Here is a 15315-nt window from a genome sequence, read left to right on the forward strand (position 1 = left end):
GGTATCGCCTCATGCTACCAGTAGTGACACTGACCCTAGCCAAATGCAAAACTGGTGAAAAACAGTCCAAAAAGATGAGTAGGGAAAAAATGTCAGTGGCCTCCACCTGTAAAACCATTCCTGTTTTGGGGGTTGTCTCACTGTTGCCCATCTAGTGCACCTGCTGTTAATGTCATTAACACTAAAGCAGCTGAAACTGATTACCAACCCCCTCTGTTACTTAACTGACCAGATCAATATCCCAGAAGTTTAACTGACTTGATGATATTCTCTGATTAAAAAGTGTTCCCTTAATTTTTTTGAGCAGTGTATATTCGGAGTACACAGAGAAATGGCAGTATGATAAGAGGAGTTGAGTTTTATCAGTAATGTCGTACCTCCTCTGCAGGCTTGAATCAGAATAACCTTTGGTTTATCATTCAGAGCAGGACATTTCTCTGAGTTCAGATGAGAGAAGATGTCATCAACAAAGAAGACATCATTCGGGTTTTGATGATAGTTGACACCTAAAATGGCATCTTTATTTTGGATTATGTTCCCATGAGACATCAGAACCACAAAGGTGCTGTCCGAGTCTTTATGTTCAGGACGTGCAGCGAAGTTCCTGACTCTAGCAGATATTTCCTGTCAATAAAAACACTTTTTTTTACAGAAATGCATAGTATATAATGCATTGTAAAATATTTGTTCACATCTCTATATCCACATCAGAAGTCCACTATACGCACTTGCCCAGTTAGATCTCTGTATTTCTCAACACTGTAACCCAAAGCTGTCAGCAGCCACTCCATGTTCTCCTCGTCTCTCTCTGCTCCAGCCCTGTTGTCCTCTGAGTGCTTGAATCGTATGTTGGTGATCAGCAGAGCTAAACGTTTCCTCTGAGACTTGTCCTTTGGTATATAAACCTATGAGAAAACATCAGTTTTAGCAGAATTAGAACAATAGAGTCACCTGAACTGAAACTAAATAAGGAGCATTGTGTGCAAACTAAGAATATGCATTGTGTGAATAGATGAATCAACAATATAAAATTCATAATTATTAAAATAAATCTGAAAAAGTGATTTAGATGAACTCCTGAACTCTTGCTGCTTCAGATGCTGGATGGACTTAAACTCTGCAGGACGGCGGCCCTACAAAAGCTGGACTAGCAATCCCTGAATGCACTGCTTTCACAAAAGTACTGAAACAGAGACTTGCCTCATCTTTTTTGTCTCTGAGAACTGTGGTCCTAAACTCTTGTCTGCTTTGAGTAATGCTGTGTGGTCTCTTCCAGTCGGACTGGATGGGCTGATCCTCCGAGTCGTCCGGCTCAGACCGCTGAACTGAAGTCAGGAAAACACACATCACAATATATCAACAGCCTGAAGAACATTCTCTACATCCGTCTGCAGCTACATTCGTTTGATGAAAGTCTACAGCATTAAGATTTTGAAGAGCCACTTTCAAGGTCCTTGGTTTCAGGTCGTAAACAGTTCATCTCCAAACCTAATCAAACACACCTGAAGCAACCAATTAAAGTCTTCAGGCTCACTTGAAAATTAAAGTCAGGTGTGTTTTATTAGGGTTGAGATGAACTGTGCAGGACAGTCGATCGGCAGGAGCAGGATTGGGCACCCCTGCCCTATAGTATACATATCTTAATACTGCTATATTACTGCTTTTTATATATGACAATATTATGACACCAAATCACACCCTTATTTTTAACATAATTTGATCTATTGCACAATATTCACGTGGTTATTTTATTGTGTTATTTATAATAAACACACATTTGTATATACAAAAATTTTAACATAACTGTACAATTTCATGTATATTTCTCTTTATTTTTTCAAAGTGATGACTACAACTCAGTCTTAAACTGGTATAAATTGTTATTCTTTACCTTCCTGAAGTTTCGACTCAAGGATCTTTGCACAATGATTTTGGTTGATTTTGCGCAGCGCTTGTACTGTGATCTTCCCAGCCTCATCACTGTACTTATCTACCACGCAATCCACAACATCTGACCGATCAGCTTTCTGAAGCTTTGCTCGAGGAATAGGGTCGATGCCTGTTTCCACACCATTCCACAGGTGCCAGTTGAATTTTTTGAAGTCATCATCAACAAGATTCTCAAGTGCATCAAGCATCGGTTTTTTAACGTCCATTTTGTGTTACTAGGAGAAAAAGGCAAAGAAAGAAAAGTCTTTATTGGATGCAAAAAAAAAAAAAAAAAAAAAAAACGTAAAAAGAACGTTTCCAGACTGTTCTCATTTATTTCCCAAAAAAACACCCAAATGGGAAGTTCTATGTTATTTGCAAAATAAATAAAATAAATGGGGAAGTCTCCAACTTCCCCATTTGTGTGGGGAAGTGGGAGAGCATAAATGCAAGTAATATTTTAAAAAATATATTTTTCATGCTTAAAATCAGTGTGTGTGTGTGTGTGTGACCACACCATCACTATGTCGTCAAAGGTCAAAGTTGTTGTAACATTGTAAAATCGAATTAGTGAGACTTACTTTAAAAAGAATGCAAACCGATTGCCTTAAAAAAACAAGTAAGGTGAAATAGGAATAATATGTTGAACCGACAAATGCTTAGTTTGTGTACTGTAGTTCACTTACACAAAAGTTCTAGTTACTAAAAAAGAACTGTGGGAACTTGATAATTTACTTTAAATAAAATGTAATTGTTACCATTGTTGTGTTTTGCATGCTGAATGTTGAAGTCTGTGTGACTCGAGCATGATCAATTATACAATATATTGTCACAAATATAGAGGGATTATATCAACACAAGTTTTACAAGGTGTTTATCACGGAAGTGTTGCCAACATAATTTTAATTCATCATTATTTTACATAAAATATAGTTATGTTATCATTCTATCTATCATTCATACACACACACACACATATATATATATATATATATATATATACTGTATATATACACACACACACACACACACACGTATATATACAGTGGGTACGGAAAGTATTGTAATGGAATTTTTAAAATTTTCATTGATTTACAGTATTGATTTTCATTTACTTTCAGTAAGACATTGAAATGACTCTTTGCTGGACTGTATGTGGTCTGCCAACATATGACTAATGTGTGTGTGTTTTTAAACACTGGGAAACAGATGAGACATCAGGAGGAGGCAGATTGAACCCTAGGGTAAGAGGCCGTCCAATTTTTGAACTTGTGAGTTTGTAAGAATAAACTCAGCAGGATTAGATCACTAGCAGAGAAACTTTCCCTTGTTTAGATAAGGGCCTGTAAGCAGAAGACCTTGAAAGCAGTATAAAGGCTCCTCTGCCCTCCCTCTCGTCGTCGCACTTGTTTCACAGACTGTACTGGTGACTTCTGTGTGGCAACTGGGCCTTCTTGCAAGAATAAAATACTTTTTAATGATCATTTGAATTTCAGAGTGTCTCTTACGCAGTGATGATTGTTTAATGAATATTTTTGCCACAACAATTGGTGTCAGAAGTTAGGATTTCCATGGATGTGCCCTTCGGACCCGAGAGCGGACGGTGAATTGGCCTCCTGGACTAAGAGTCACAGCCCTACCCCGAACAGTTTTGAGGGACGAGGGGCCGTTCCGCCGGAGTCCGGAGGAAGCAACCACTGGAATTAAGAAAACGAATCCGGGTGGCAACAGAAGCATCTCTGGTAAGAGACAGTCAAATTTATTTTGTGTGGTGGTGTAATTTTGGTATGACTGTGAGTGAACCATGGTGGCTGAGACTATTTCTTTGGTGCGGGCAGAGAAGGTTACTGGTGCAAGGCCGGAAACTAGCTCGTAAAAGTGGCCGGAAGGGCCACACCTGATTAATTAGGTGAACCGGAATCAATCGAGCGCTGGAAAGCGCTCCCGGAGAGATTTTGAGTAAGCCGTAATTACAGAGCATATTTGCTACCCTTGCCAATTTGAGGTGACAAAATCGGATCTGTTGAAGACGTTTGACAGATTTTTGCCACAACAGTATTCAGACCCCCTTACACTTTTCACTCTTTGTTATATTGCAGCCATTTGCTAAAATAATTTAAGTTCATTTTTTTCCTCATTATTGTACACACAGCACCCCATATTGACAGAAAAAAACTGAATTGTTGAAATTTTTGCACATTTATTAAAAAAGAAAAACTGAAATATCACATGGTCCTAAGTATTCAGACCCTTTGCTGTGACACTCATATATTTAACTCAGGTGCTGTCCATTTCTTCTGATCATCCTTGAGACGGTTCTACACCTTCATTTGAGTCCAGCTGTGTTTGATTATACTGATTGGACTTGATTAGGAAAGCCACACACCTGTCTATATAAGACCTTACATCTCACAGTGCATGTCAGAGCAAATGAGAATCATGAGGTCAAAGGAACTGCCTGAAGAGCTCAGAGACAGAATTGTGGCAAGGCACAGATCTGGCCAAGGTTACAAAAAAATTCTGCTGCACTTAAAGGAACACTCCACCCATTTGCATTAAGCTTTGCAATGTTAGAAACCCAGTCATACTATTGAATGGTCGTGCAACATTTTCTCATTTTCCCCTGAGACGAGAGAAATCTGTATTTACCTCTTTACACTTCCTCCTACAATGACGCAAAAATCGTCATTTTGCGTCATTGTAGGAGGAAGTGTAAGAGGGGGGGATTTCTGTTAAGACTACAAGCACTAGTTCCCACCCTTTCAAACCCGCCCATAGGGGGTTGGACCTAATGTGCTAACAGACCTATCACAGATCAGTGCCAGTGCGTTTGATTTCACCGGCAGAAACCTGCATGTCCGGCCGTTGAGATCGTCCAAAATGTCCGGGATTCGGCTTTGCTTTCTACGGTCGCCATTCATTGTTTACATGCACACCTTTTGTTTCAATCTAACTGAATTCATTCCGATTGGTGAATCTGAATGTAGTGTTTACATGAACGCTAAACAAATGATCGGCTGATGTGCGTTTTACCATTGCTAAGAAAATACCCGCTCCTCCGTGAGAGATAGCCCACGAGACCGGTGCATCTCACAGGCGCCGCTCATCAGTAATCACACCACCGCTTTTGCGTTCTACAGTCGCCATTTATCATGTTTACTGTGGCGAGCAGGACGAGGCTAGGGCCGCGGGAGAAAGACGTGAGGCCGGTGGCGTGATCGGTTGATGTGCGTTTTACCTTTGCTAAGAAATCGGTTGATGTGCGTTTTACCTTTGCTAAGAAAATACCCGCTCCTCCTTGAGAGATACGAGACAGGTGTCGGTCATCAGTAATCACGCCACCGGCCTCGCGTCGTTCTCCCATGGCCCTAGTCTCGTCCTGCTCGCCACAGTAAACACAATGAATGGCGACTGTAGAACGCAAAAGCCGAATCCCGGACATTTTGTGCGATATGCGATCTCAAAAACCTGGGCAGACTCACAGAGACTAGTTAGCTTTATTGTTTACAACTGCTCTCTAACCGGTAGGCCTGGCTTGGGAGTTGCCTCGTAGAGCAGCGAAGCAAGTGCATTCTGGGAGTTGTTGTCTTTCATCCACATGAGCCAAAAATAAATTTTCTGGCTTTTCTCAGTCTAGAAAGCTCCAAATTCAAAAATAATTTCACATTTCTTCTACATAAATGACCCAATTTAAATACACATTCATCTTTCCAGAGGTGGAGTTTCCCTTTAAGGTTCCTAAGAGCACAGTGGCCTCCATAATCCTTAAATGGAAGACGTTTGGGACGACCAGAACCCTTCCTAGAGCTGGCTGTCCGGCCCAACCCAAAGATCACTGTGGCTGAGCTCCAGAGATGCAGTCGGGAGATGGGAGAAAGTTGTAGTAAGTCAACCATCATTGCAGCCATCCACCAGTCGGGGCTTTATGGCAGAGTGGCCCGACGGAAGCCTCTCCTCAGTGCAAGACACATGAAAGCACACCTGAAGGACTCCAAGATGGTGATAAAAAAGATTCTCTGGTCTGATGAGACCAAGATATAACTTTTTGGCCTTAATTCTAAGCGGTATGTGTGGAGAAAACCAGGCACTGCTCATCACCTGTCCAGTACAGTCTCAACAACAGTGAAGCATGGTGGTGGCAGCATCATGCTGTGGGGGTGTTTTTCAGCTGCAGGGACAGGACGACTGGTTGCAATCGAGGGAAAGATGAATGCGGCCAAGTACAGGGATATCCTGGACCAAAACCTTCTCCAGAGTGCTCTGGACCTCAGACTGGGCCGAAGGTTCACCTTCCAACAAGACAATGACCCTAAGCACACAGCTAAAATAACGAAGGAGTGGCTTCACAACAACTCCGTGACTGTTCTTGAATGGCCCAGCCAGAGCCCTGACTTAAACCCAATTGAGCATCTCTGGAGAGACCTGAAAATGGCTGTCTACCAATGTTTACCATCCAACCTGACAGAACTGGAGAGGATCTGCAAGGAGGAATGGCAGAGGATACCCAAATCCAGGTGTGAAAAACTTGTTGCATCTTTCCCAAAAAGACTCATGGCTGTATTAGATCAAAAGGGTGCTTCTACTAAATACTGAGCAAAGGGTCTGAATACTTAGGACCATGTGATATTTCAGTTTTTCTTTTTTAATAAATGTGCAAAAATGTCAACAATTCTGTGTTTTTCTGTCAATATGGGGTGCTGTGTGTACAATAATGAGAAAAAAAATGAACTTAAATGATTTTAGCAAATGGCTGCAATATAACAAAGAGTGAAAAATGTAAGGGGGTCTGAATACTTTCCGTACCCACTGTATATATAATGTTTATTACTTCTCTTCCTTTGAAACCAAATAACAGTGATGTCTTATTGCATCACTGCAAGGGAGCCGCTAGAAACACTGATCACAATAATAGTGAGTTCAAACAATTTTTTTTTTAGGAAAATCAACATTAATTTATGAAGCTCAGTACTGACACCTGTCTTTTAAACTAAATTAAAATTATTTTAAATAAGTTTATTAAACTAATTAAACTAATTTAATTTATTTAGAATAAACTCTAAAATACATTGCGAGTAAAATGTCTTTAAATAAGTTAAGAGCAATTAATTACTTTTTGAGTGTATTACATCAAGGAGGAAAATGACTTTCTTCATATAAAACAAAAAAAGATAATATCAAAATATCAAAATTAATATTTTTTTTTACTATCAAAAATACTATTAAAATATCATATTTAAATATGTTAAAATATTTTTACTCAATTATCATTATTTTGGAGCATGTGTGCTTTACTCAAGTGAAAATTACACAATACTTGTAGATACTCTTATATAAAATGTAATTTTTGCGAAAAAAAAAAAGTTTTTACAATTTTATTTCAACAAGAAAAGTAGGCCTACACTTTACATTGTTGCATATTATTTTCTTCCATCTTACTTTCACTCTACAAAGCCAGTCGAATATTGCGCAATTTCAATTTTTTCGCAATTTTTAAAAATCATACAATAATTGGCCACAACTGCGAGAACTTGAGACATGATTCGATTTCCTGTGATTATTTTGCACTGAAACGAAAAACTGAGTAACGTGTATGGCGGAAAATCAATGACTAAAATAACCGAGCGCACAACTGATGCTGGCGCGCGCGGTAAATGACTTCCGTGAGAGGATAACAGATCTACACCATAGACAGTAAAATAAATGGACACAGCGACCCCATTGGATTCAACGGAGAAAAGTGAAGTAAATTAGAAGCTCTCACTTCCTGATGGTCGAGCGTACTGCGTAGACTCACACTGAGCTTGACGACGTAGATGTGACATGAGCAACCCGTCTGTCTTCTAGTAGCTGTGCCAAGAGAAATCTGAATCATTCCCTTCCAAATCTTGCAGAGACGGAGAGTGTGAGTAGGAGGTGTCCATGAGCTAGGAGCAGGAGAAACTTTTGCTAAGTATTCTGATTAATTATTTTGTCACTTTGCCTCTACGTCCCCCCGATTGCCCACGAGCTTCTCCTCCTGTCCATACGGTAATCTATCTACTGTGCGACAGAGAGTCGCGTGGTTATGACGCAATCGTTAGCCTATTTTTACAAAAACTGCTTCTACGGGGCCATAACGTAAGATACAAGGTAATGGAGCCTTTTATACATTTTCGTGTTTCTTTAGAAATAAATAATGGATAAATGGAGTCTTCAAATGCCTCAGATGTAAAGTTATTCGCTGTCAAAGTGATGCCAAAATGAATGGGAGTCAATGGGATGCTAACAGTAGGTGATGGTCTGCTAATCAATGGCGGCCCCCGGGGAAGCTTCAGTTTTTTCTGAAACATTACTCCCTTGATCTACACGCGAGGAAACGGGAACTCGCGAGCTCATTCAAACCCTGCGCGCGCGCATGACATCTCCTCTGCACGCAATACAAGCTCTCACGCGCGTGCATGATCATTCCCCACGCTCTCGCGCTTGATCTCCTCTCGCCTGCTGCTTTTGCTTTTATTTTTGGCAGTCGAGGGGCGGGACTTACTGTTTTAATAACCTCAAATGTCATTGGTTACTTCCCCTTTTCCGGAAGTCAGTTGTGATTGGACGCCTGTCCAATGACCCGTAATTCACTCGACTTCAGACATGAGACATCACTTAATTTGTTTTATTTATTGTGGTTTATTAATGTGTAATGTGATTTAATGTGTTGTTAATATAGAATAGATTCTTACCAGATACTTTATTAACAGGAAGTCTTACTAGTGATTGCATTGTGTTGCTAAGAGATATTTACAGACTGTAATGACTCATTTCCATGGTTTTTAGCATTGCAAATTTCCCAAATGTTTATAGATTTTTATATTTTATATTTATAACACTGTGATTTGTGTTAAAATATCTAAAAGAAAATTGGAGAAAAATGGGAATGCAAAGTCATACAGGTGAAACTAATATATTATATAGACTCATTACATGCAAAGTGAGTTATAGTTTTGTTATAATAGTTTATAGCAAAGTTATAATTTTGAATCCATAGTAGGACAAAAATATACTATGGAAGTCAATGGGACCCAGAAACTGCCTGGATACTGACATTCTTCTAAATATCTTCCTTTGTGTTCAGCAGAAGAAAGAAATTCATAGCCTACAGGTTTGAAACAGCATGAGGGTGAGTATATGATGACAGAATTTTCATTTTAAAGTGAACTATCCCTTTAAAACAGTAAGTCCCGCCCCTTGACTGCCAAAAATAAAAGTGTTCGAGCGAGCAAAAGCAGCAGGCGAGAGGAGATCAAGCGCGAGAGCGTGGGGAATGATCATGCACGCGCGTGAGAACTTAGGCTTGTTTGACTTCATGCAGCTCTGCGCAGACCGATCGGCGGCTGACTTGAAGCAGTGCATGCCGGTTAGAAATTTTGTCCGACTTGATACAGCGCCGACGCCACGTGGCTGTGACACGTATGCCATCAAAGTACCGCGAGAGCGATTCGAGAGTAGCCGGAGAACTCAGCCAGCGCAGCTTCTCAAGAGCGGCTGCACGAGGGCTGATGACGACACAGCTGTTCCACGATTGGCCGGATTCACCGCACGACAACGATCACGTGTGTTTCGTGTTTATTCGAACACCTTGGCTGCGTTCAGCCCCGGCAAAACGTTGCACAACGTTTTTTAAACAGAAACGGTGATGTGTTGAACACACTGTTCTGATGACGCAAGAGTTGCAACTATGGCAGCTGAGAAGGCTCATTCTTTGTGTTCTTTGTGAAGAATTTTCTGAGCCTGATGAAGTCGGTATAAATATGTGTTTAATACTACAAAATATGCTCGATGTTACAGTTACTGCACTTGCCGCCCAGAACAAAAGAGAACATCCCAATCGAGTGAAGGGATTGCTGAAACTGAAATGGAAGCACACATCTTACCTATTTCAGACTAAAACACATCTATTTAGCCTCACATACTGACTTTATTTGTAGGTCATACTGTTTTAATACCCTGTATTTTCTTTCTCATTTTTAGGAAAAGCACTTAATTACCATTGTTTATTTCTATACCAAATGTCATACACTTGCAATGAAGCTAAAAATATAAACAACTACATCATTATGTTGATATCCTATATTTTTACAATAAAACTTACGACAAACATGTCTTCTAATATCCTCAGTTGTTGCGTATACCGAGCTGCATCGAACACATTTGTAAATTACTTTCCTTGAACCCATTGTGCAAGTTCACTTTAATACCCCGTGTTTTATATACATGTTGCTGCTGATTGGACTGCAGTTCTGACACACCCACCAAACAAGAGAAAACGTATCTCAAACCCCGTTGCACACCGGTGCACGCCGTTTCCAGGAAACATGACGTTCAACCCGGAAACCGTAGCAAAACGTTGCGCACCGTTTTGAACTTGAACATGCCCCTTTAGTTCCTCTAAAGCTCTCAAATCAGTTTATTATAACAGTGAACACTCTTTTCATGTCGTTGCGATGTTATATTGTGTCATGTTTATCAAATTAAAACTGCTTAAAAAACATAGACTCCACTTCATTGATAGTAGCTTATGTTGAACTTTATTCTTGTTCAAACAGACGCTGTATGAAGCAGTACATAAAGTATTGAATGAAAATGTCTCTGAAACATCGTATTATTTGGCAAATATTGCATTTATTTCACTGCAGCTGTGGTAAAGTATGCAAACACCACGTGAGCGGTCACTACGGGAACCAGAAAGTGTCCGACTTCACGTCTCCGTTTGCAGCTCCTCCCCGCCTGCACGCGGCTACTCTCGCCGATCGGTTACATCCAGCCGCAGCCGATGTCGAACACACCTCTTGTATTGCGTGCAGAGGAGATGTCATGCGCGCGCAGGGTTTGAATGAGCTCGCGAGTTCCCGTTTCCTCGCGTCACGTGTAGATTTGTTATCCTCTCGCGAAAGTCATTAGGCTTGTTTGAGATGAGCAAAATCTGCGCAGAATCGATCACCGGTGATCAGCGCGAGATGCATGCCGGTTAGAAATGTGTCCGAGTGCGGTCCGCCTTGCTCTGATGTCATGCTGACGTATGTCAAAAATCTCTCGCGAGCGCAAGGCGCACCTGTCGGATTCTGCAGTCGAGCGCAGTTGCTCTCCACTGACTGCGCTGATCAAAAGCATGATGGGAAACGACTTGCTGACGACACAGCTTGATGTTCATTGGTTTAAACAACCGTGATGTATTGTTCTCTTTTAAAATGTTTGATTTTAAAACTCTGATATCATGTTTTATGTGTATATGTTATGTGTGAATATTCCCAAACTACCTAACAGTGCAATCACTATGGTTTATGCAATGTCATTTTTATTAAAAACAAAAACAAAAAAACACATGTCTGTATTAAAGAAAAAAAGACGGATAAACATGTATTTGGAATGGAATTAAATAAGTAGGCTACTTTGGGTGTCTTGTTCATTATATTTATTTTCATATAAAAGCAACAGAACTTAAATTCAATCCAATTTATTAGCAACACTGTGCACGAGCGTGAATCCGGTGAATCCCGCGATATCCGTCTTTGATCTCGCAGGTGTCAGATCCACTACGAGAAGAGAGATCTGTCCGGCTTGCCTGCGCTTTTTTCACTCCTCCTCTCACTGCAGCCGCCTACTCTCGCATACGTTTCAGGCGAGGCAAGGCGCATCTCAAACAAGCCTACTGTGTTGCGTGCTTTTGATCAGCGCAGTCGGTGGAGAGCAACTGCGCGCGACTGCAGAATCCGACAGGTGCGCCTTGCACTCGCGAGAGATTTTTGACATACGTCAGCATGACATCAGAGCAAGGCGGACCGCACTCGGACACATTTCTAACCGGCATGCATGTCGCGCTGATCACCGGTGATCGGTTCTGCGCAGATTTTGCTCATCTCAAACAAGCCTATTGATTTGCCGCCCTAGACGTGTGCGAACTTTGATCAAAGCAAAACGATCCCCGTGCTCGCCAGAAACAACAATATGTGGCACAAAATAGTGAAACACCCAGTCTTTTGATTAGCCTATTAATGAGGACGAATGTTTCAAATATCACGTGTGACATAAATAGGATTTACAGACTAATTGTTGCAGACTTGCACTATAAGCTACAGGACCTTGTTCGTCAGAACATTCCCTCTCAGAAAAAAAAGGTACAAAAACTGACACTGGGAGCTAGGGTCCCCTTTAAAAAGGTTCTTCTAATTTAGGTACAAACGTGTACATATAAGCCAGGGCACTGCCACAATGGAAGTATGTTACATACGGAAACCCTAAGGCCCAGGCACGTGCACACATAGACATCAAAGGGGGCTTGAGCACCTGCCCTTTTTATTCCTGGAGAGAAAGTGCCCTTTTTTCTGGGGTGCTTTTTATTTTTTTATAATATATATTTCTGTTTGCGCACAGCTTCCCTGTCAAACAAATATATTTATTGAGGAATAGTATATCTAAATATCAGGTAAGGAGTTCTGAAGCGCTCCCTCTCCCTCTCCCCCGATTGTTAAACCCGATTGTATTGCTTCCGCTAAAGAAAATAGTACGCTCCGTCTCCTACGGTTAGAATCCTGTGAGTCCATAGCAACGCTCTGTTTTTCATGGCAACGGTCTGTTATACTCCGCACAGCGGTCTCTTATCAAGAAATAACAGACCGCATTCTACATTGGAATTCAACCAAGACATGTAATAAAATAAGTTAAGAAAATAAGCATATATCACCACCAGGTGATATGCTTTAGTTATTTTGTTTATCCTAAAATACCTGCATTGCCCTGTCAATTAGATGCAAATGTGCGCATTTTAACTAGTTGACGCCTAATTTGCATACAGAACGTCCTCAGTTAATGACTTACATCAAGAGTCTTTCCCCCTGAAATTTAGAAATCTAAATTGGTGAATTTAGAAGAAATCTACAGATGCAAACAGATGGAGGATACACTCTAAAAAATTTAGTAAATCTGAGTAACTGCATCTGGTAGCCTACATTAATAAATAAAACTGAGTAGAAATAAGTTAACATTAAACATTACAAATAACAATATTTATAAATTAATTTTTTATTTATGAGTAATTTTATTTTTTTTATTTCCTCTAAACCTTTATAAAATAGTATTCCATACAACCACAAATACATGACATTGGCTTTTATTGAATTTTTACTCAATTATTTTTGTAAGTTTAATTTTAAAGTGTTATGTATTCTGATAACACCAAAATAATTAAAACGATGTAGTGCCTTGTGCAAAAATAAACAAATTATTAGTAAAACACGCCCCTCTGCTTGATGCAGTTATTTAGGTTATTCTAAATATGAAGAGTACAGATGAAAAAGCCTCTAAGTGCCATCTGAAATTTCCTTCTATAATGATCATTTTTATCAAGCTTGTATGTTTATGTTCACTTATTTCACATAACTGGCAATGAAAATTACTTCTTAATTGTCATTTAAGTTAAATTACTGAACTTAAATATACGAGCTTGAAAAAAAATTCTCATTTTAGAAGAAAATTTCAGATGGCACTAAGAGGCTTTTGCATCTGAACTCTTCAAATATACTTGAAACTAGTAGCATAGAAAATGTTTTCAAAACCTGCACATTGTGGAATGGTTTCCTTTGCTGCTCTATAAACCTAGTGAATACTAAGGAGACCATGGTTTCTGTGTAAACTGATTATTTTGTAGACATCTTTTGAAAATGAAACAATTGCGTGAGTTTGAGGAAGATAAAATTAATTAACTTTTTTAATTAATTTTTTTAAAAGGAAGTCAGAGTTGTGTTAATATACTTTTTTGTTTATAAAAAGGAAAAAAATACGTATGAGAAGTGCCCTTTATTTCACTTGAGCCCCTGCCCCTCAAAATGTCTGTGCACGTCCCTGCTAAGGCCACGTGGACATGGTGGTGGAAAAGTATTCGGCATATATTTTGTATTCTCTCCCAAAAAAAAAAAAAAACTGTTGCGTTACTTCGCTCGCAAAACTTTTGTGTTCTTTGCGAGTGAAAGCAAAGTTTCTCGGGGGAACGCAAAACATTTGCGAGGAACGCGATTACCAGTCTCAGTACCAATTTCCTCCCACGTTCCAGCTCACATATGTTTCTTCACCGTGTCCTTTTAGTGGATTCATGGCAAAAACAAATCTATAAACTAATAGCAGGTATTTAAATTGGTTAAAGTGAATTATAGGATGGTCTACTCACGTCTCTGGTGATCGGGGTTTCGTGTAGAGTCCGTCTTTGAGCTTTAGTTCAGGGGTTTGGTGTCTCTGTCTTTGAGTTTCATAGTTTAGGGGTTTCACTTTCTCTTTGACTAGTCTCTGTCCGTCCCACATCTGAGCGCGCGAACCACTAAGCAATAAAGCACTCGATTAGACTACTAGTGTACAACGATTTGAGATGATCCTCATCACGTTTTATCGAAGAACAGAAGGAAATGTGGTCACACAATTATTTTTTTATATAATCTCCTTATTTGTGTTTTTGAGGTCATTCCTAGTTCATATTTGCTTTAACTCTCTAACATACCTCGTTTTTAAAATCACATAGTGTACACCTGACAAATTTAAACCTGTTTTGTGAAACCATGAATGATAGAACTGGTCAACTATTCTCGTTTCTGATAACATCCTCTCATGTGTTTCATCTAATAAGGGGAGGAAGGCTGAGAAAATTAGTAATGTTGAAGCTGATAAAGTTGGTTGTTTAATGATTTGCCCACTAATGTTGCTCCTATGCGAACAATGTACAAAATTAATATTGTGTTGTTATTTGTGAATTCTTTCACACACTGTCTGTTTTCCAGTCTATCTTTAATCCCAGTGTAAAAGGTTGCACTCATGACGGACCAATCCGAATGGATATTAAAATTACGCAATGCCGTTTACTTCCATCAGAAATGAGTCCGCGAAACATTTGTCATCTGTTTTAAATTAATATGACTTTTCCAAAAGAAAAATATATTATGTGATCGATTTGTTTTTGTTATTAGAAAAATGTTATATTCGTAGAAATTTTAAAACAGCCTTAAAAATGTATTTAGAATCTGCAAATGTTTTAAAAACCGTAAAGTCAAAAAACTGTATCTCTGATAAATGAATGTTTGTGATGTCCTTTATTTTTTAAAACTTTTTTTTGTTTCTTTTATTGAAATGATTGTTGTTTCAATTTATACGTTTACACAATGTGAAAATGTGTAAAAGAAATGTGTCAAGAAGTTGCTATTGAATTCTCTAATTTGGAAAGTTCAATAAAAAATAAAACATAAGGTCGATGTTTTGGAGACAATAAACATGATTGCAACGGAAAAAAAAAAGAAGAAGAAAGGAACAATTGAGGCTAAACGTTAGTTTCTTGATGCACTGAATGAAAGACTGGTTCCCCCTGAAGAGAGAGAGCCA

The 15315-nt window shown here is 39.3% G+C and overlaps 2 protein-coding genes across 4 annotated transcripts in view; both read right to left on the reverse strand.

Annotated features, from left to right (window-relative positions):
- Window positions 1–14224, reverse strand: part of LOC309493762 (caspase b-like) — a 37504-nt gene extending 23280 nt beyond the window's left edge. For all 3 annotated transcript variants that reach the window (XM_082162998.1, XM_082162997.1, XM_082162996.1), the window contains exons 1-5: window positions 14120–14224; window positions 1892–2165; window positions 1201–1325; window positions 729–905; window positions 378–624 (exon numbers count right to left, since the gene is read on the reverse strand). In XM_082162998.1, the coding sequence (XP_082019124.1) occupies window positions 378–624; window positions 729–905; window positions 1201–1325; window positions 1892–2156 (814 nt within the window). In that variant the 5' untranslated portion in view covers window positions 2157–2165; window positions 14120–14224. The remainder of the gene's footprint in view (window positions 1–377; window positions 625–728; window positions 906–1200; window positions 1326–1891; window positions 2166–14119) is intronic.
- Window positions 1–14276, reverse strand: part of LOC309493747 (caspase b-like) — a 49871-nt gene extending 35595 nt beyond the window's left edge. Inside the window, exon 1 of the mRNA XM_082162974.1 lies at window positions 14179–14276. Within this exon, the coding sequence (XP_082019100.1) occupies window positions 14179–14250 (72 nt within the window). The 5' untranslated portion in view covers window positions 14251–14276. The remainder of the gene's footprint in view (window positions 1–14178) is intronic.
- Between the last annotated feature and the right edge of the window lie 1039 nt (window positions 14277–15315).

This window comes from Leuciscus leuciscus (genome assembly GCF_965113295.1).
Source record: "Leuciscus leuciscus genome assembly, chromosome: 3".
NCBI classification, from domain to species: domain Eukaryota; kingdom Metazoa; phylum Chordata; class Actinopteri; order Cypriniformes; family Leuciscidae; genus Leuciscus; species Leuciscus leuciscus.